The sequence below is a fragment of the Periplaneta americana genome, chromosome 3, assembly GCF_040183065.1.
Source record: "Periplaneta americana isolate PAMFEO1 chromosome 3, P.americana_PAMFEO1_priV1, whole genome shotgun sequence".
NCBI classification, from domain to species: domain Eukaryota; kingdom Metazoa; phylum Arthropoda; class Insecta; order Blattodea; family Blattidae; genus Periplaneta; species Periplaneta americana.
Window position 1 is genome coordinate 51,709,274 of NC_091119.1, and position 21,833 is coordinate 51,731,106.

At 34.3% G+C, this 21,833-nt stretch overlaps 1 protein-coding gene across 4 annotated transcripts in view; it reads left to right on the plus strand.

The window, feature by feature from the left end:
- LOC138696021 (folate transporter 1-like) overlaps window positions 1–21,621 on the plus strand; it is a 106,975-nt gene extending 85,354 nt beyond the window's left edge. For all 4 annotated transcript variants that reach the window (XM_069820498.1, XM_069820501.1, XM_069820499.1 and 1 more), the window contains exon 10: window positions 1,177–21,621. In XM_069820498.1, coding sequence (XP_069676599.1) covers window positions 1,177–1,317 — 141 coding nt within the window. In that variant the 3' untranslated portion in view covers window positions 1,318–21,621. The remainder of the gene's footprint in view (window positions 1–1,176) is intronic.
- Window positions 21,622–21,833: the final 212 nt, after the last annotated feature.

Below are 21,833 nucleotides of genomic sequence, written 5' to 3' on the forward strand. Positions count from 1 at the left end.
ACCATATTTTAACGTTTTGGTGGCTACTTCATTCACACACAACCCCCAGAATGTCTGGAGGACCACACCTGCTGTTGGTCGACGGGTCCATTGGACCTAGCTGGGAGATCTTGTTGATCACCAGCTTTCCCTCCTTAAGCCACTGGAGGACGATTTTAGTGCCATAGCAGGTCAGCACTAGGAACAGAAAAGTAGAAAGAGGAGGAAGGAAAGGGAAATGAACCCCTAGGCCTCGATTGCTCTAATGCCGTTGGGGTCGAAGAAAGTAAGAGTTCAGTCAGAGGACTGGATAGGAAAGGGTAAAGAGGGAATTAGGTATTGGATAGAGGAAAATTATACCAAATTCAGTCATTGACTCATCAAGCTGACCAGTGCTAATTGATGAGAAGCCCCTCCCTTGTAAAATTATGCTTACTAACAGCTGCACCATGGGAAGGTAGGGATGGGACATTGGGTATTTGTCCAGGTTGGTTCCTTAAAGCTTTCAATGGGAAGGATTAATGGCTCTCCCCCCTGTATCCGACAGATACCCTTTTACAGCCTCTGGCACACGTATTTCGAGGTGTGATCATGGTGGGAGACATCTTTCGGACGTGAGGGAAACCATAAAACACTGATATTCCCAGCTATTTCAAGAGTGCGAATAAGAGAAATTTCAGTGTGGAGGAGAGACTTGTGGTTTCAGCGCGGTCCATGAGCAGCCACATACTCGAAAAACCATGAGTAATAAATTACATGCAGGAATTCAAGGCTGGTTTGACAAGGTGCTACTGAACAGAAATAACTTGTAGTGGGAAAGGAAGGCTTCCAGTGAAGTGAAGTGGCGGACCCTGAGAGAAACAGTCATTAGTATGGTTCTCAGATGAGAATAATGAAAAACAGGAATTTTATCTGAAAAAGCAGGATTTTTCCCCAAAAAAAGCAGGACATGATAACGTGATATTATGTGATGTACCAATAACGTTTATATCCAAAGCATAATAACATATATATAACAAAATGCAATAAATTTGACACAGAACTGTTAATAATAATTAATTTAATTAAGTGCAGTGCTGAAATAAATTGTTGCATATTAGTTCATTGCAAGCTTATGAAGAAACATGCAAATTTATTTTAATTTTAATTAAATAAATGTGAGTGTAATGTTCGTAACTTATTACATTTCTTTTACAGTTCATGGTTTATGGTAGCTATTTTCTGGTACTCGGCATTGTATTTGGATGCATGGCTGTGTACACACTGTGCAAGAAGGAGATACGCCAGCAGAAGCTGTGGCTTCCCAAAGAAGTAACATCGCCTGAACTGCAAACATAGTCTTTCCTGCAGGGAAATGACCAAGTGCCAAACTTCTGTTTGTAGAGGTGGAGGAGCAGTTGCTGGAGACAACTGTTAACTTGTTGCCAGCAGTGTGAAGGCTAGACGAATCCACTGTGTGTGGACTAGCAGTCTCTGTTAGCATAGTACAACTTGGTCTACTTACTTATCTTAATTCTGATTTAGAAATATTTATATTTCAGTAGGAATGTATCTTTAATTTACAGTAGAGTTAGTAAGTTAGTCATGTTGATGATACCATTTGGTGCTACTTAATTTGTTTTTTTCTCATAATGTAAATGGAGGAAATAATCTCATGAGGTGAATGTGTACACATTGTTAAGGGAGCGTCATTGTTCATACATTATTGCTGAGAAAATGATCAGGGTAAACAAGAAATAATGACGAGCGTAATTGTGCCAAGTACTATAGTACAAGTTACCTAAAGTATTTTGTACAAATCAGATCAAATATAATTGAATATTCAGTATGGGAACTCAATTATAAACCACTAATGACTTTACATCATGATACACCACTTTTGCAGCATGAACAATATATAGAAATAATTTTATAACTTATGACATAAAAGAAGACACTTTCTTCATTATCAACATGAATATTATATAATTCGTCTTGAATGATTTGAAATCTTCATACTAGTTGAACTGTTAAGCTAAGATTTGCCATAGTAGCAGTAACAGTAGTAGCAACAAGTGTAATGTAAAAAGAGCAAATGAAAGACTAGTACAGATGGAAAAGAAACCTTATACCGTAGCATTATCTGTGATAGCAGTATACCGAGGTTTGTAACAAGCTTAGAGATGGTTTGATGAGGGATCACTGAAGTCAATGTAGTCCAACTTTTGATTACCTGGGAGTCTGTCAGAACATAGTACTATCTAAGGAAGCATTGACTGTCACTTCTGTAATAATGCCCCCCCCCCTTTTTTATCTACTAATAAATTACGCACAAATTTAATTCACAAGTTTAACATGAAAATAAATCATTTAATATAAAACATTAATGGAAACTTCAAATAATTTATTAATTGTGCTGAACCTTATTGGAAACAATGTGAAAATTAGCAATGCTTTCCTGAAAGAAGTTTTCAATGTCTGTTTGAAGTTCTGTTAGGGAAAGTCTCAGGCAGAATTCCAGTGGAGCACTTTCTTTGACTGAATTGCTTTTAATGCGGAAAAAACACTTTCACACACACAAATCCTTTCTTGAGTATATTGCTGAATAATGATAGTACAGTAAAACCTGCCTTAAAATGCCCTTTCATTAAACGGAAATTTATCTTAGAAAGTATTTTCTGGTCCTATGACTTTAGGGCTGAAAAACATGTTAAATTCACTGGATTAAACAGAAACTGTCTTTAACATAGAAACTGAAATCAAAATAAGTTTTTATATGGAAAAATTTCCAATGTTTCAAAGTGTATCATTTAGTAAAATTTTAGGTACCCTATACATTATATAGAATTTTATTTTCAATATATATTTGAACTTTCGAATAATTTCAGTGTTCATTAATCAGTCATTAGTTGTGTCTCAATGTTGGACATCCCTAGTTACCACAGAGAAACAATTGCATTCAAGCATAGTTAATAATAATAATAATAATGGCTTTATTTAACCTGGCAGAGTTAAGGCCGTAAGGCCTTCTCTTACACTCTACCAGGATTAAAACTTGCTTACACAGTTGAACATAAAACTGGATCGGAATTAAGTAATTACATACTGATACAATTTAGGTACATAATGAGATCAAAAGAGGTAGTTACATAAAATTTACCTCATAAAATAAAAATAAACATAGTGAAATACATATTAATGTTGTTAGAATCAAATACGAATCACATAAAAACAGAAGCCAATAATTCAATAAAAAAAATGTACACAGTAAAAATAAAAATAAACACATTAGTATACATATTAGTATTAAATTAGAATTAAGTAGGATTTACATAATTAAACCACTCACTTGAAACATTTTACAGTCAATCATCACCTACATCATCTAGTTGTTTTTGCTCTTATGTTGAGATAATGTGAAGCCAGGTACATTTCCTTTCTCCTTGGTAGTTGTTTTATTGCTTGTTACCCTGCTTACAGAATTTTTTCTGAAATTGCCTCTTGATTGTTACATATCTCTGTTCTTCTCAGTTCCTGCACTATTAAGTGGTCACTCATCTTTGGAATTCAGATTTAAACTGCGCAGCTCTACCTGCAATATTCATCTTTCACTACCTGTATTAAAATTTTACTCAATAAAGGCTTTAGAGAATAAAAATTATACAGAATTATTAATTATAATTCAGTGATGACGAAATATTGTACGAGAAGGTACATTTCTTACTTTAGTTTGGCAGTTGTCATTGTATCTTCAAAGACATGAATTGTACTTGATCTTATAACGAGAGTAAAAATGATTCATGTGATTGAACTAGGTAAATCGTCTCTTAAACAGATTATGAAGGTGTTCAATGTTGGTAAAACTCTAAAGAATAAAACTGACATTCTGAAGCTGTAAGAAAAACTGTGCAAATGGAAAATAAAAAGAAAACTGCAAATGAAGACATTAATGAAATTGTATGGAAGTGATTTGTTAGTGTCAGGGTGAAAAATCACCGCATGTCAGGCTTTGTGGTACAGAAAATATATGCTTAGTGTGATTCTTCAGGCTAAAGTATTTGTGAAAATTTCGGTAGCAAAAATATGAACTGAGTACAGAAAACCCAGCTTGACTACTAGGAATGATAAAGAAAAAGTGAGCTTTTATGTAATGTTTCTTTGAGTTTAGTTATAGCGTGAATAACTAAAAGAGTAAGATATTTCATTTCATCTGAATCACGTGTATTCCCCGGTTTAATTTCACTGGTCAACAAAATTAAACATATTTTTTGTTAAAAGGTAAGGAATAGGTGATTCTCATAGCATATTTCATGCTGATTTCAGATCTGTTTTCAGAATGTTTCTATCACGCAAGGTTTTTGAGTAATTGTATGAAATGTACTTCAGACTTTTCTAGTATTGATATCTTGCAACATTTTACCTAAAATCATATTTATTTACCTAAAATGTGTGTGAAATACATTTTAGATAGACTATACTTTGCTTGAGAAACATCTCTTTTGAATGTCCAGCAGTAGTCTGAGAGAATATTTGGGTTCCATTTTTCCTGGTAGTGCCTTTCCATTTCAGAAAAGTTCTGGTGGAAACGCTCCCCAGTTCATCGAAGGTTTGAGGAAAGAAAAAATATATTAGAATCGAAGAAGTTATTTTGAGAGATATGACATCCCATCAGCTCACTGACAATTTCTCTGTAATCTTCTGATTTGTTGTTCCTAGAAATTAACAGTGTTGAATGATCCTTAGGTTCCAGGCAAATCATTGGATCTGGAAAAGTCATATAACGGGATCCTTTGAGCCAACCACTTAATAGAATCACATGGAGTACAACAGATTTCAGGGCCCCAATTCATGTCATCACCTATTTTTTAACATCTTTTAACTAGTGTAGTAAAATTGAAAGTTAACTAACTAATCACAAACGCAACAAAAATTGTTTATGTGATATATACAATATTTCGAGGTATGTTTCACCTTATAAGATACTTTTACTACACTTAAAATAAGGACAAAGAAAACACAGGTTATGAAACTTGTTTCATGAATGTAAGTTCCAACTCAACTGAGAATTAATATTAAGTCTCACAGTTTTACGAGGAATAAAATTTATTTTTATGAATTTTGACTTCACAGACAGCAATGATCTAAAGTTATAGGTCAATTGTTAAAGCAATAAAATTAAATATTTTCTTTCTATTAGCATGTTAAGGACTATATAATATAGCAATAAAAATAAATCAATTTCTCTAAAATTACAAAAAAAAATAGTGGGTGGTAGAAAAATTCTGACTTCATTTTTAGAATCAGCAGATGAAATTACATAATAAACAGCAGAAATTGTACATTTAACAAAATCATTGTTGTCCAGTGATTTTTATAGTGCATCTTCACTAAACAGAAAACTGGCTGTACTGAAAATTTCTCCTGGTCCTGTACAATTTCATTAAGGGCAGGTTTTACTGTATTTCAAGTGAGAATTTATGTAATCTCAGAAAATGATCTGATAATGGTCTCCAGAAATCTACAGGAATACCATACTTTTTGATTTGGAAAGAATGGATCTGTCTGAAGATCACAATCTCCATTTGAATGTCAGAGAGTTGCTTCCTCATGCTCAATTTTCCATGGGATTGTTGAAAAGTGCAATTTTGGGTTTGAGGCATGCTCCCGTACACTGTGTACACAGAATGCCATCATGTAATGTTGCATGCAGTATTATTGACTGCACATGTAAGTCCCGGGAACAAGTGGTGTTCTCATCTTGCCATTTGTGATAGCTGTAACTCAGTGATATAGTAATAGTAACGGTGTGTATACTTATTTATTTTAGTTACATATCATTTACATCCTTAAATATACAGGGATATCATTTTAATTTTACTAACATTTTTAATATTAACCTGGCTATACCTTTGAATTAACGGATCGAGAACCGGAAACACCGTTTGCTACCCCTTACACTACTGGAGTTCGATGATAGTGGAGTAAAATACAGATCACTTTACTAGGTACAGGAGGGAAGAAAAGTAGTTCATTCGTTTACGTAAACTAGGAAATATCGCAATTTTGAGTTTGATAATTTTCATTAGCTTTTGTTTAATCAAAATACAGTACTGTATTAACAATGAGTGTTTTTACTCACGAACTGAGCTATCCATGTGAACGTATTCATTATGCAGTGTATATTATACTGTCTACAGCACATTAGCGTACAATATAGAGAATGAAGTTAAATTGAAAAATAATCATAATATGGATATTTGAACACATTTTTCAAAATAGTGGCCGTTCATTTCGATACAGGCTTCAGTTCTTTTGTGCATATTATCGCACTATAGACTATTGCATCTAATTCCAATTATTACCAGTTTCGTCCTCCGTACTAGTAACTCATGTTGAAATAATTCTGCATCTACTCTATAAAAGAGTATCTTATGTACTGTAAATTCAATCTTCACTTCTGCCCGACCCACACAGATAAAATTATTCCGACATGCTATCTACTGTCCATCCAAGTGGTTATGTCCCAGGATCGTAAAAGGGGGGAAAATCACGTGACAGTTAATTACTCAACAAGGTCCTTTTATTTAAGTTATTTTAAACAGTTGTATAATATTAAGTAGACGTCCAATTCCTAACAAATTATTGTTTTCAGAAAAGATCTAAGACAGCCCAGCCACTAGCCCTTAACAGAGGGACAAGCAGAAGCAAGTGGGGGAAAATCGGGATGCGAGATAGGCAAACGGACGACAGTACCTGTGCGAAAATATGATTCAATATTGAAAGCTCTTTCGTCATTGGAAAACGCGAACGTGTTTCTGAAACATACTATACTCACTAACTCACTGCTGTCTTGGTTCTGTGTGCAGATCAGTTGGAAAGTCACTAGTAGAAGGGGTGGGAGTGAAGTACATTCAAAAACTCAGGTACAATAAAAATTGAAGTAAAAATAAAATGATGTCCCTTTACTAGGTGACCATTTTGTATGTGGAACGTAACTAGTGGCACTGCTATCTTATATTGTTACTCTGTGGGAAAGAGAAAGACAGTCGGTGACTATGGGTAGAATAAGAGAGCGACCGTACTGCATAGGTGACGTAACAGCAGCACACTGTATATTAGTACAAAAACTGCCGTTCCACAGACAGAATGGTTAGGTAATACAATTTAATTAACTCCACGACATGAAATGTCAGCCCAGAGCAATGGCCATGGCCTATGATGTATGTACCACACATGTTGTCAGATTAAAGTTTCACATATTGAAACCTAATAGAGATAATCGATAATGGAGTTGAATATGCTCAGAAAGACTTTTTTTTTAGGCTGAACCCTATGTTAAGTGTGTGTGCATGCATGCATGTGTCCCACAAGAGAAGTCAATCAAGATAAGCAGACCCACATTAAAATTCAATGTATGGAATCAGTCTAAGTTGATTCCTGACAGAATAAATCGTCATTGCCAAATATTGCAGCTCGAACACATAGTGGTTTATGATGAGTAGGGGGCGGATGTTGATGACCTACAAATCTACTTAAAATTATCAATAAAATGCCCTTAAAATAATGGAAAATGATATTTAAATATTATTCACTGTACTCGCAACACAACTTCTTAAAAATTAGTCACCTTGTTTCAGTAATTGTCCTGCAAATTTCAGAGAGAGGAGACAAATTTCTAGGATTTGACTAAGATAAAGGGAAAGAGCATGCAACAAAATTAGAGTACTAAAGGAAAATCATATATATTTTAATGAAAGTTTACAATGTGTTTCAATCAGGAGTAGTCCATGTCAGTGCCTTCGTTCTCCGTCTCTCCTCCTGCTCTTCACTTTTCTTACCAGATCTTTCAGATGGGGAATGTAAATGACAAAACAAATTGTGGGCGCAGTGTGCATTCTTGCAATCTTTGTGTTATAAATAATGTATACTGTAGTACATCTCTTTCGAATCATATTGGGGACACAATATTCTATTTTCCAGGAAACGGTGAAAGTTCCCCTTCTTCCATACATACATTGTAAAGACGCCCTCGTACTGACAAAAGAACAGTAGAGGTCAAAGCCCTCACTTAAACTAAGCTGTTGTCAAGCATTTTATATTACTTCCGTTGTGTGAGGTGAAGCCTTCAGAGTTTGTTCCAAACTATAAAACTCAAACTTCACTGTTATTCACTTATTCGGTAGGTAATTACTATTAAGGCCTACTACCACTGCCGTCGTGATCTAATACAGGCCGTAAGGCAGACCACGTGACTCGCTTAACAGCTGATCGCGAAGGGCGGTCTTTCAACCATATCAATTAGTTGCAGTACATGAAAAATAACATATATCTCTCTGAAATGCAGTGTAATCGCGTCAGTAAAATTTTAAACAGTGACTGTGAGACACTTGAGACACAATTCACTTGCAACGTAAGGTATAATATTATTTTTGGTGTGAAAATTACTTTGTTGCAGGCAAAGTTCCTATCTGTAATACCTGCCTTTATTTCGATTAAATATTGCGCCCTTATGTGGTTAAGTGAATTTTTGGTGTTATAAACAGTAAATAGTTGTAATAATATACACGTGAAAGTGAAACATTGACTGGGATGTAAACTAAATTATGATTAGGCCTAAGTGCAGCGTTACTGATGTTACTCTTGTCTAATCCATTTTTGTTAGTTTACCGTATTTGTTTTATTAAATTTAAATTATTGCGCCCTTCTTATGTGTGAATAATCTACATTATAAATAATACGTTTGATAATATACACAATTTGAACTAAAAGCGAGATACATATAGTATATTATGAAAAATTATACCTTATAGTTTTCATTACTTTTACAGTATCTAGTATTGTAATTAATTGAAATAAAGCACGCTCGCTTCATTACGAAATTCTTGCACATTCATTTAAGCACGTTTCAACAATTTTCAGTTGCATCGCACGCATATTTTGATGTGTTGACATTATAGGTTATGTTTACTCTATCAGTACTTGCCTTATTTCTATATTCGCAATTATGCACAATAATTAAGTATAACGCTACGTATAGCTTGTAAATGCAATTTGTTTACACTTCAATTGTATTTATTTGTTTCATACGGTACTCCGGTCTGATTAGTTTAATGTTACCAGGACTAAACTAGCGCTGAGGTAGTTCCCTTCGTATTCATACACCTTGCATATACTAATTAGTTCGGTTAGTACAGGCTTTTATTATGCCTTGCTTAGAGGATGAAATGCATCTCCACAAAGAATAAATTCAACTGTTTTCAGTTCAGAAGTTACCGGAATTATATCTCAGCGCTCGTTTAACCCTAGTTAAGTAATATAACCGTATGTACATTTCATAGGAGGGACTGTGGTGAATTTTCTACCTATAAGTAAGGAAGATAACCGTGTTCTGAAGTTTATCCTAAATATATTCTTCTTTATTAAATCTCAAAATAGCTTTCGTTCTCAACTTAAAATGTTGGCGCAAATAGGTTATGTTAACATGGTGAATTCTCTTCACATAAAAATAACACAGTTTTATAATTATTTCTGCCACATTATGCAACAAATAAATGGAACTAGCCGGAACCTATGCACACATTGCATTGAATAACAATTTAATTGTATTATTTATTTGTTCCCTACTATACTGGGTCGTATTTAATTCTATTTATCTAACCTACCAGATGAAGTAACGCACAACCGTACATACCTACACTTATTTCATAGGAGGGACTGTGGTAAATTTTCTACCTACAAGTAAGGAAGATAGATGTGCTAAATTAAAATCACAATATAAATAATTCTTCTTTATTAAATCTCAAAATAGCTTCCATTCCAAACTTAAAATGTTGATGCAAACAGGTTATGTTAACATGTAAAACTCCGTTCACATTAAAATAACACAGTTTTGTAATTATTTCTGCAACATATTATACAGTAAGAAGTGAACGTATCTTATACACACATTGCACTAAATAAAATTGAGCACCGACACGCATTAAAGTAATATATTTCACTCAGCTCCGTATACTCAAATAGAAAAGCCCGACCCATCGAGTGACGTCACACATCCTGCATTACGGCCTGGTTTAGATCACGATGGTAGTGCTACTACTGATCTGTTTGCTTAGAAAAAAATTTAGCCTAACAGGCCTATGTGTAAAGAAGGAAGTAAAATGCATTCAAAATGATCTGAAAGTTCTTCAAAATATTAAAAGTGACCAAAAAATGCAATATAAGAAATTAATTTTTTACGTTGATATTAACATAGAAAGGATTTCTATATTAATAGGCATCGTCCTAATGTGAAAAATAAAAAGCTAACTTTTCATCAACATCCGCCCTCTAATGATGAGAGTTAAAATAGCCTTTCTTAACCTCCATATAAAATTAAAAACTTTTAAAATTGTTATTATTTTTTTTAATTTATTGCCAAATCTAGGATCCCTCAGTGCGTTATGGTTGTGCTTCTTATTATAGTATTAACAAATATATATATTAACTACAATTTCTGATTTGTGCATTTTTTAAAGATTAACTTAAATGAGAGATTGGCACATGGGAAATAAGCAATGCACAAAGAATTTATTTCAAAACATACCTGTCAGTTTGTGATCATGCAAACCAATATCGATTCCTAGCCTAATTCACAAGTCATTTCCATAACCATAGATTATGTACTCTTCCAGTATCAAAAATGATAAATCCTTGAATGTCTGTCGAGAATAACACTGTTGCTAAGTTTGTGATGTGACTTTATCTTAAACGTTTATATTCAGTTATTTTAATTAATATTTATTCAGTTACAGTACTATAATTATAGTTCTTAATTAATTAATTAATCAAACAAGTCATCTTGTCATTGAATCTGGTGACCATAATGTCACCTGCAAGCAAAATGTCTGAGTAACAAGTGAAAACACAACAGATTGATGTTAGGGAAATCTATTTATTAAAACAGTCTGTGCAGAATATTTGTAATATTTGACTGTCATTTAATTATAATTCTAATACAGGACACACCTTATCCCCAACTAAAAATGTATCATTAGGATAGTAATGTTGAGAGTTTGAAAATGTTAAAATTCCTAAAAATGTTTGTTTCTCTGAGAGCTCAGATATCTTGTACAAAGTCAGTGAAATGGTCATAAATTGCATGTAATGTAATGGCATGAAAACATTTCTTGTTCATATACATTTCAGCATCCTGTTTTTGGCGCTTTAATTGGTATATACAGTATGAACTGTCTGTAGCACCAGTCACATTTAAAATATTCGAAATCTTCCCAGGTACCACTGAGCACTTTAGTTGTCTTCCCTTTGTGGCCATTTTATTACTCTCGGAGAAATTTTACATAGTGCTTGAATCACCCATATAAAACATACATGTGTATGATGGAGTAACCATGTAATTTTACAGACAATGCTAAGCTACTAGCATTTGTGCATTTGCAGAAAAAGGAAGAATTTTTGAAAGAGTTACTGCTCTTTTAGAACACAGTACAATGATGGGGGACTCGTTCAAAGCTCTTATCAGAATGATACATACTTTAGAACGGGGTTTATACAAATTATTCTCAATTACAACTGATGGTGCACCAGCCATGGTAAGTTCAAATAAAAGCTTAGTTCAGAGACTGAAGAATTCTAATCCGCACTTGATACCATATCACTGTATTATCTATCAAAGTGTTTACTTTTGAAAATTACATTCTGAATTCCTAACTGTAATGCAACACGTTATTAACAAAGTTAATACAATACAAACACAAAAACACAGAAAATACATCACACTAACATACGAAAACAAAAACACACACAAGATTGCAATCTCATTCAAAAAAATTAAATTACAACATCGCAAACAGAACAAAATTCCTAAAAATGTTTCTCTCTCAGAGCTCATAATAATATACACATACAATGACTCTACAAATGCATGCACGCAAAAACCTCTACAAAAACATCTCAACACACAAACAACACAAACAAACAAATATAACCACACAGGCATATACAAACTTAAATGAAACACCTGCAACAACTTCTACATAGAACAGACAGGCAGATCATTTCAAACACGTTACAAAGAACACATCACAGCAATAACAAAATTACAAAATACTTCCACATATGCAGAACACATCACAAATGCCAACCACACATACAGAGACATCAACACAGACTTGGAAATTCTACACATCCAACCAAAAAGCCAGAAACTAAACACACTAGAACAAGACGAAATATACAGACACAAAAACACATCCAAATGAAATTCTCAACACACAACTCAATTTCAGAACACACACACTCTTTGACTCCACATTACACTGCACAAACACACCCCCACAGGAAACAAAACAAAAAGTGCCAAGACCAACAACCAGCTCTGAAGATGGCCAGTAACAGGCCAAAACATGTGTACAAGATAATTAAAATTTAACACGTGAAAGACTGATAATACGTTTTCCGAAGTGATATAGTGTTAAAAGTTGTGTAATCAAGATGTATAACAAAGTTAATTTTATTTGTGCTAAAATCATCACTCAGCATCGCAAGTTCAATCATTCCTTGATGAATTAAATGCTGTTGAATAACAATGTGCCGTGATTAAGTAAAGGTGTTATATTGCAGAAGTTTTATGCACTTTTGTCAGAAATGAAAGAATTTTTATCTCGCTTCAAACATTCATAGTCACAGGCACTTAGACCGTATGGAATGAAAAACTCATGTCTGCCACTGCTTTTTCGATAGCACATGAATGAACTGAACAAGAAATTACGAAGAAAAGGAAAGCTTGTAACTGAATTAATATCGGAAACCAGAATATTCTCCAACAAATAAATCTTTCCTTGATTTGGGCAATGAACTAATTGTATGACTTTCAGAGCTTCATTCAGTTTAATTTCAATTTGTTGAGCTAACACATGAGTATTTCTTGTGTTTGAAGAACCTGACAAGCACACATTAGAAAGTATTGATAACATCTTTTTGGTTTTCTGCAACACCAATCATACGCTGTCTCAAATATATCTCTGTCTGTAAAAGACTTCATATGTTTGCTCAGAATCCAAGTTATGCATACAGAGACTTCAGTGTACTTCTCTTGTTCCATCATAAGTAGACACACAACCTCTGGGGTATGGTATAATTAGTAAGGCTGCTACCAACAGGATACTCTTCTGCAAATGATTTGTGCTTCGTGTCATAATGCCTTTCTATATTGGAACTCTTGGTTATTCCAACAGTCTGTTAATAAATCAAATAAACTGGTACAGCTCCACATCGATTAGATAACGTGAAACAATATAAATCGTTCAATTTTGATAACAGCTGTCTACTTTCACAGTCGATTTTTCTTCTTTTGGCTTCCATATTTTACCTTGCACATTGACAGTCACAAATCATAAACTAATTTATTACAGAAACGATAAGTTCTCACTAACATTATCATGAGCGATATCATTTGTGTTTTGATAAGAGCTGACAGTAGAGATTTTTGCGTGCATGCATTTGTAGAATCATTGTATGTGTACATTATTACGTCACTTAGAGTTAGGACAGCAGTAATTTAATTTATGAGAAAAAAATTTAGTTTTTACTTGTTAACTGGTCTGGAAGAACAGATGCTGCACTCCAGATTTGGACCAAGGTCCGGCAATTTGTTGACCCCTGGCTTAGACCTTATTGTGGCTATCTTGTCAGAAGGTGGCCCATTTTAAAACGTTCCTGCACATATGGTCACGTGGTGTTATTTTAGCCAATCAGCTTCCATCATTTGCAAACTTCCATGCTATATATATCGCTAATGAAATTGTGTTTGCATTCTGAGTTGCTTATAGACTAATTTTAACATTTTAAAATTTTTGTAGTTGGAATTTTTCTCGGGATTCTCCCTTTTCCCCATGTTTGGCATCAACTTCATTTCATCCTATCTCCATTCTGTTATTCCCCAAACACCAACTGATGATGCATAGAGAGGGCTGGTTTAGAGATAAGTGGGGTTGCCTGCTCGAAACCTGGATATGCAGCGAACCTTAGTGTAGTCAACCTGTATGAGTTGTAAATATGTCTAATTCGAGGGTAAGCGCAATAGATCTCCTAGGTCATAGTGCCACCCTCCCAAAATACAATACAGTACCACAGATTACTCTATTTTACCTTAGAAACTGATAGTAGCAGGTGTCAAGCTCTTGAATAAATCAGAACATTGTTTAATGCGTTTACTGCTTTTTCCAACAAAAAGGAGACAGTGAGCTATTCATGTACACTGTTGCCATAGTACACAAATTTAATACAGAAGCTTGTGATGTGAATGCAGTGTTTGCTTTCTTTCTCTTTCTCTGTGGCAACAGCACATTCTTTCTCTTTATCCATGACTTGTATCTAAAGTGGTCTTTCTTTGACCGTCCTTAACAACCTAAACAATGGCCTTATTCACAGCAGTGAATTAAAAGTTTGTAAATCACTTTATACATGACAATCAACACATTGGCAACAATAAAGTCCATACATTCATTCATTTATAACTTCTTCACAAACAGCACATTACAAAGAAAAGGCATACAATTTAAAATTAAATTTAGATACCAGTAATGGATCAAATAATGTATAGCATACGAGAGGAAAGAGATTTTATACATTCGTAGAAATCGTCATCCTTGGCTTCGTCTCGGGTGCTAAACTTTTCACTCACAGATGAAATCTAATTTTACTCTTATACTACGAGTATAATTACTATTTTTCTATGTACCAACTTCTTTGTGTTCTCATGAGATCTATATAATTATGTTTAAATGCACATATTGGATTTTGGAGGTACAGCGACGCATGCTTCCAAAAACACATGCAGCTTTTACTTATCAGCACATTGACATTTCTGTTAACTACAGAAACAATTTTTTTCTGATTTTCTATTAAAGCACATCAAAATTCATGTCTTTCTGCAGAATCTTCAAGAGTCCTACCGATGCCCGTCTTACAGTAAGACTTGTTTCGGAAACCAGCCTCAGAATAAGCATGTAGAAAATAAATGGCTTCCTATAACACTGCCAAGATGTGAAGTTGTTTTCATTTCCTAGAGCATAATTTTGTTTTAATGTTTGTAATATGTTTTATTCTATGTAAATTATTAAATTATCTGGAATCTTTTAGGAGCAAGCCTAGGCTCAAGTGTTCAATTTATGGAGTAGTGTTGTGATATTAAACTAAAGCATACTGGTATTTATGTAATGTTAGCAGCTCAGCCAGATATTCCACACTGCCTGAGAAAAGAGCAGCACAGTAAGTTTACTGATCTTAAGTTACACTGAAAATACCACCTTTATCTATATAAATATTTTAACCAAAAGAATGTAATATATTTGTACTGAGTGTCCAGAGTATTTTTCCATCAGTTTTTATGGTTTTTCATTTTCAAACTATACACGATAATTGCCTAAGTTAAATTTCTCAATGGGAACAATTGAATTGCTCATTGTTCTTGTTATTGCTAATGCATAAGTTCTTAGTAGGCTTCTGTTCACCTTCTTGGTAATTGGTTTTCTGTTATTGGAAGATGAATAAGTGGCCGTACTTTACAAGTCAGTTCCTGGGCATCACATTATATAATTACGTTCATGTGAATGTATATCCTAAATATTGGCATCACTGGCTAATTAATTATATTATCATATGCACATATGTCGATGTGATGGTTCCGTGTTTTTAAGTTACTGAAACATGTAGTTTTGCTTATTTGGAACAATATTAAAAGACAGTATCTCTTAGTGTCAAAAAGTTGTCTTCAGACATTTTAATGGCAAATAAATTAAAGTCTTTAACAAGCTTGAGTCGTTATCCTTTAAAGCAATTCACATATGAAGAAGAAAAAGACCTCAATCAAAAAACTATTAAATTCAACAGAGCAATGGGAACTATTAATAACATTTTAAAACCAACCATAGTACAGAAACACACTCGCACTAGAATCTACAAAACATTAGCTAGACCTATACAATGCTATGGCAGTGAGGTCTGGACAGTCCGCAGTGTGGATATACAAAGATTGACCGTGGTAGAAATGAAATGTATGAGATGTTGCTCCAGAACAGATCATAAGAGAAACTCTGACATCATGAAAGAGCTAGAAATTGAATCAGTTATGGATTATATACAAAACTATAAAAGAAATTGGAAATCTCGTGTTACAAGAATGAACCATATCAGAATACCTGGTTAGGTTCTAAATTACTAACCAGCATCCAAGAGATCCTTAGGTCGACCCTTCAAATGTTGGATAGAGACCGTAATGGACCCCTAGGTCCAAAACATGCAAGGATGATTATGGTGATGATAAATTAAACCCCTCAAGAATTATTCTTCGTCCCTAATTTTACCAGATATTTTTTTAGTTCATAACACACATTAATGATCAGTATCAAATATTTTCCTTTTTTCTGTAATTATTTGAAACTAAAATCGATTTTTTAAGACAATCTAAATATTGCATTGTTTTTTTAGAGCTTCAATGTAGTAAAATGAGAAACATATTCACATTTGTAACTTAACATCATTCTTCTGGACTCATTTTACATGACGCAACCAAAGCATCCTTAACATAGGCAATATTTTTGTTTCAAGAAAAATTTTCAATTCTATTTCTAGAGAAAATGTGTCAAACTTTAGACATATCTGACAGTAAAACCAGCACTCAAAAGTAAAATTATCACTTAACATGTAAAAGAATTAACTTCCCCTTCTAAACTATTCCTTCTGTAATCAGGGTGTCTACCGGTAATGAAAGTAACAAAAAAGTAATTAATTTAAGCAATTGGTAACGTGCATAATGAAATGTAACGAATTTTAAAGACATTAATGATCGTGGGTAACGAAATTACGGATATTGGTGTGCTTCACTTATTTAATCTTGGTGCCACTGCCTAAGCAGCAGTGGTTGGTAGTGAGCGATTACATATGCGAGTCTAATACAGTCTAGAAGACTAGGAGAGAAATTGGTTGCACAGTCATTGAAATGAAGCTTAGAGAATTTAAGAAACAAACCTGATGAGGATTACAGATCGTAAGATGATTAAAATGTAATATATGTTACCTATTGTACTTATGAGTAATTATTGTGGTAACAAAGGCATCACATCAGGAAACACTCATATACAAACAGTTCAGGTCAACATAAAAATCGACTGCAGACATTCGGAGATTTTAAGGAATATATAAAAAATGTTAAGTTCGAGATATAGTTTCACTCTAGTATTAATGTCAGTCGCATAGACGTTGGTTTGCAAATATTTCCAGAAAGTAGCAAGACATTCAAGTCTAGTGAGTGTGCAGAATAATGTCCACAACCAATCTATCGTGCAGGAAACTTTCTGGTTAGTTATTGACGGATTGACGACTGTTATGCTGAAAATGGCGTCAGAATTACATTATTTTACTACCTAAATCTGTTATTTTAGGGATATAGAGTGTAATGTACAGATAGAGAGAGAGAGAGAGAGTGTTCTGTGTGTGTGTGTATTCATATGAACATGTTTGTTATGGCGCCCATAAATTGTCTTGTAAAGCATGACCTGTAAGAGTGAGACACTCTATATAGGGTTTACGTATATGTTTTATATATATTTAATAAATAAGGCACTTTGGTTGTCACTTAATAAGAAGAAGGCAGTGTGATATGATATATAATGGAATATAACTGATATGGTTTCAATCAATTATGACTTAAGCCCGGTTCCCATAGTTCTTGTTTCTGTGATGAATTCAATGCTGGGAACGCTGATGGCAGCTGTGCATGCTTGCTTGCTGAAAATCCTGCCCACTGGTGGCTGCTTTGTTAGATATCATGCTGAATTTCGAGATTAGGTTGCTCGTTATTTTTCGTGTTGGCTTGTATGCTGGAACCAAAGATGATAATATAGTATCACTGCTGGAACCATGTTGCCACGTTTGTTTTCTTTCAACTAAACCTGTTTTTTTTTTTCTGTGTCCCTTAGTTTCTAAGAAACAGCAATTAAATATGGGACTTTAAGCTGTTTTACACTTCTGGTTTAATTACTTTATTACGAAATTTACTACAGTAGAACCCCGATTTTCCGTCACCCTATTAACCGATTGGTGGATTATCCGACTGTCTTTCTCTTGCGCTCTTTTTTTTATGCTGCAGAAAAAACATGAAGTACTGCACATGTTATTAGTACGAATGTGTTTTTTTCTATAGAGTGTCTTTTACAAACTTTTACTCTTACACAGTATTGTCTACTCTTCGAGGGGCCTAAATTCTATGCAAAATGCCTTCCACAAGTGTCAAAGAAAAGGAATTGTGCTACGGAAAATTATGCATGTAATTGAGAGGTTTTAGAAGAGAGAAACTGTGGTTCATCTCGCATCAGAATACGAAATAGAATTACAACCACGCACGATTTAATTAAAAACAAATATATAGTGTAATAAGTATGCAAATCTACAACATGAGACCTGTACTATTCTATCTTTCCACAGACAGTCGCCATAAAGTGTTTCCTTGGCTCTTAAAACCCATCATTGAAAATCAGACTTAAATTAGTGAATGTCTGATCCACTACCTGACATGTTAAAACACAATACCACGGAGGAAATTAGGAAACTGTATTATGCACTTAATTTATGAAAGTATTTTATGGTACGGATTATCCGATTTTTTCGATTAACCGTTCACTCCACACCCTCCATTACCACGGATAATAGAGGTTCTACTGTATTGTTAATGTAGGACTTCAGTTGTTTTCCACTCATGGTGGTTTAGTTTCTTTTTCATCATAAGTGTTGCTCGCTATGTTTCGTGTTGGACTGTATGCTGGAACCAAAGATGATAATATAGTATCACTGCTGGAACCATGTTGTCACGTTCGTTTTTTTCCAACTAAACCTGTTTCCCCCCCCCCCTAAGAAACAGCAATTAAATATGAGACTTTAAGCTGTTTTCCACTCATGGTGGTTTAGTTTCTTTTTCATCATAAGTGTTGGCAACAGATGAAGCAGCAGATGATTTTCCAATTTGAACCGTAAAAAGAGCCAGCTGTGTATGAATGGTAACAAACACAAGAGCCAGCAAGGAAACGAGCAAGAAAACAAGCACCCTGGGAACTGGGCTTCACTGTACATAGCAACAGATCAGTTAATCATCTGAGGACTGTACTCATTTCTCATTGTAAAATAGTAAATTATAAAATTGAATTGAACACTCTGTACATTGTGACAGTGCTCTCATTAGTTAACAATCACGAGCTGCCTGCCTTGATGTTACGGGTAGATCTGTAGTGTTATTGCATGAATGTACTTAGCCATGAGAGATTTGTAGCTTTAGAGTTCGTGAGAATGCAACATACAGTGGCATCTTTCTTGTAGGTAGCTTGGCTCTGCAGCATGATAGTTCTCAGAAGTCCTCTGTCCTATCTCCAAAAGTTTTAGGTTTATTTATATACAGTACATACTTTGTTCTCACGAAACAGCACAGTTTCTTTTGGACGGATTTTTTAATGACAATTTAATAAATTTATAGTGAGCAGTGAAGAACAGGACACAATGAAACGTGGTAGATGAGAGCATGTCTTCTATCATATGTTGAAAGTATTTAAATTTGTATTCATTTCAAAATGCTACCATATTATTGAAGCTTCTATTATATAATTCCAAAACATACGAGTAAATGCATGAAACAGAAATACATTACGCACTAATATCTCGGTAAGCAAAGGTACAAAGTTTAAAATTGTATATAATTTAAAATGTTTCTCTTCTGTGATGAAGTACATTTAGAAAGAAGTAGTTCTTGTTATGTATCCCTTTCAATACGTTTGCATAAGAAATTAGACTGGAATTTACAGTTCTATTGTTGATTCCTAGTGAAAATGGACTAGTAGGTTTTAATCATTTTGGCTGCAGCATTCCAATTTAAAAGTGTGAGTAGGGCCTAGTATCTGATAAATGAACTTAGGTTTAATCAATCTTTTTAATGTATCCAGCTGTTTGCTGACAACATAAAGTCTACTATAGTCCTGTAGTCTATTCACTTGTTGTTTCTCACGAGAAATAAGGGGTATTTTTATCGGTGTTCATTATAGATGCCTGTTGCTAGTAGCCAGAGTTGGGGTGTAGACTTAGGTTTAACTTACAGACAAATGTTCCCTAGTTATTGTTATGATTGACTTCTTTTTAAAGAGGACGCATTTAGCTGAATCCTGTTGTGTACAAATGTTCAGCAAAAATATTTACAATATATGATCCCAAAATGCGTTCAGTTAATTTTATGAAAGGACTGGGCTAGGAGAAACCTTAAAAGGTACTCGAAAACGCGTTCTTGCAAGGGAGTTCATGGCTGAGAAAAACTAAATATCGAGCTCCAAGCCTGTTGGCCACTTGTCTCACTCCAGGTTTCACTGCTCTGCTGAAGGAGCGCTATAAAATTTTGAAGGGAAAAATGCCGAAAATGGACGTAACCTAATAGCTACCGCATAAAGGGGGAGAGGGGACGGTGAAGGAGCTGACTGCAGGATTGGAAGAAGAAAGGCCGGAAGTTGTATATCTGCACATTGAAAGATGCCATGTCCTTTTGCAATGCAAGCAGGAGTCTAGTAAACTCGCTTATGTAATAGGGTAATGTGTGAAAGCTACGAAAATGTATGAATAATAGAGGTCTCAAACATAATCATATATCTTTTAAATTAAGAAAAATTCGTTCCGGTACCGGAAAGTTGAAAAGAGCGCTCAGAGCACAGAGCTGAAAGGTTCGATTCCCGGTGTCGGAACGAATTTTTCTTGAATAGATATCTCTACAGTATGGCTACTTATAGTCATTGTATTCAATGAGGACAGCGAGACTTCATATATTAATATATGTATATAATCATATGTAGTTGTTGATTTTACGAAAACTCCTATGTGACAGTACAGAGCAGTGCTGTCATGGGGCCCATACGAGACCATACTGCGTATGGGAACCTACAGTTTTTTAATGAATTGTATGGGGAAGAGAAATTTCTGCCTATACGGACCCATATGGCATATGCGTGCCTAAGTTTTGTAGACCTACATGGAGATCTATTTTTTACACGGAAATCTGTACTGATCCTAGATTCTCACTTACTGTTCCTAGTATAATTATCTTACTTGATGTTTATGATCATAAAAGGTCCATCACTACAATGCTGGAATCCAGAACCATAATAGTATAATTGAAAAACACCCAAGTGCTGTAGATGCACGCTCCAAGATTCATCAAGTCACGTGTGCATCATGGGATATTCTTTAAATCACTCTTATTTTCTAATTATGAAAATGTAAATCAAAACAATAATTCTTTACTCTCTTCAAATTAAAGATTCTCAGTAACTGTTAGCAAGTCTGACTGTGAAACAAGCGGGACCGGGTTCAACTCCTAGTTGGGATAAGTTACCTGGTTGAGGTTTTTTCCGGGGTTTTTCCACAAACCCATTAACAGCAAATACAACCATCGCAGTTGATGAAGCGTCTTAAAATATATGTTAAAAGAACTATTAAATGACGGTCGGAGAGGTATAGAGAGAGAGGAGAGTAAAATATATTTCAAGGGAGAAAAATAAACAGAGTGGCGTATGGTCAAGAAAAAAATTACCATGATAGCACTGGTACAGAGCATAATTTTTCAGTAGGAAAAAAAAAATTAAATATCAATAGACCTAAATAAGAATATGAGGTAATTCAGTAGAAAACGTTGGTGAATATGATGAACATAAATGACATCATCGAGGATCATAGTAGGCCTATTGATTATTAATTAATTTTTTCTTTCTCCTGAGAAATTATGCTCTGTGCCGTAATATAAGAGGTCAATAAAATCAACACTGATATATACTGTATGTATAAATCTTAAAAATGGC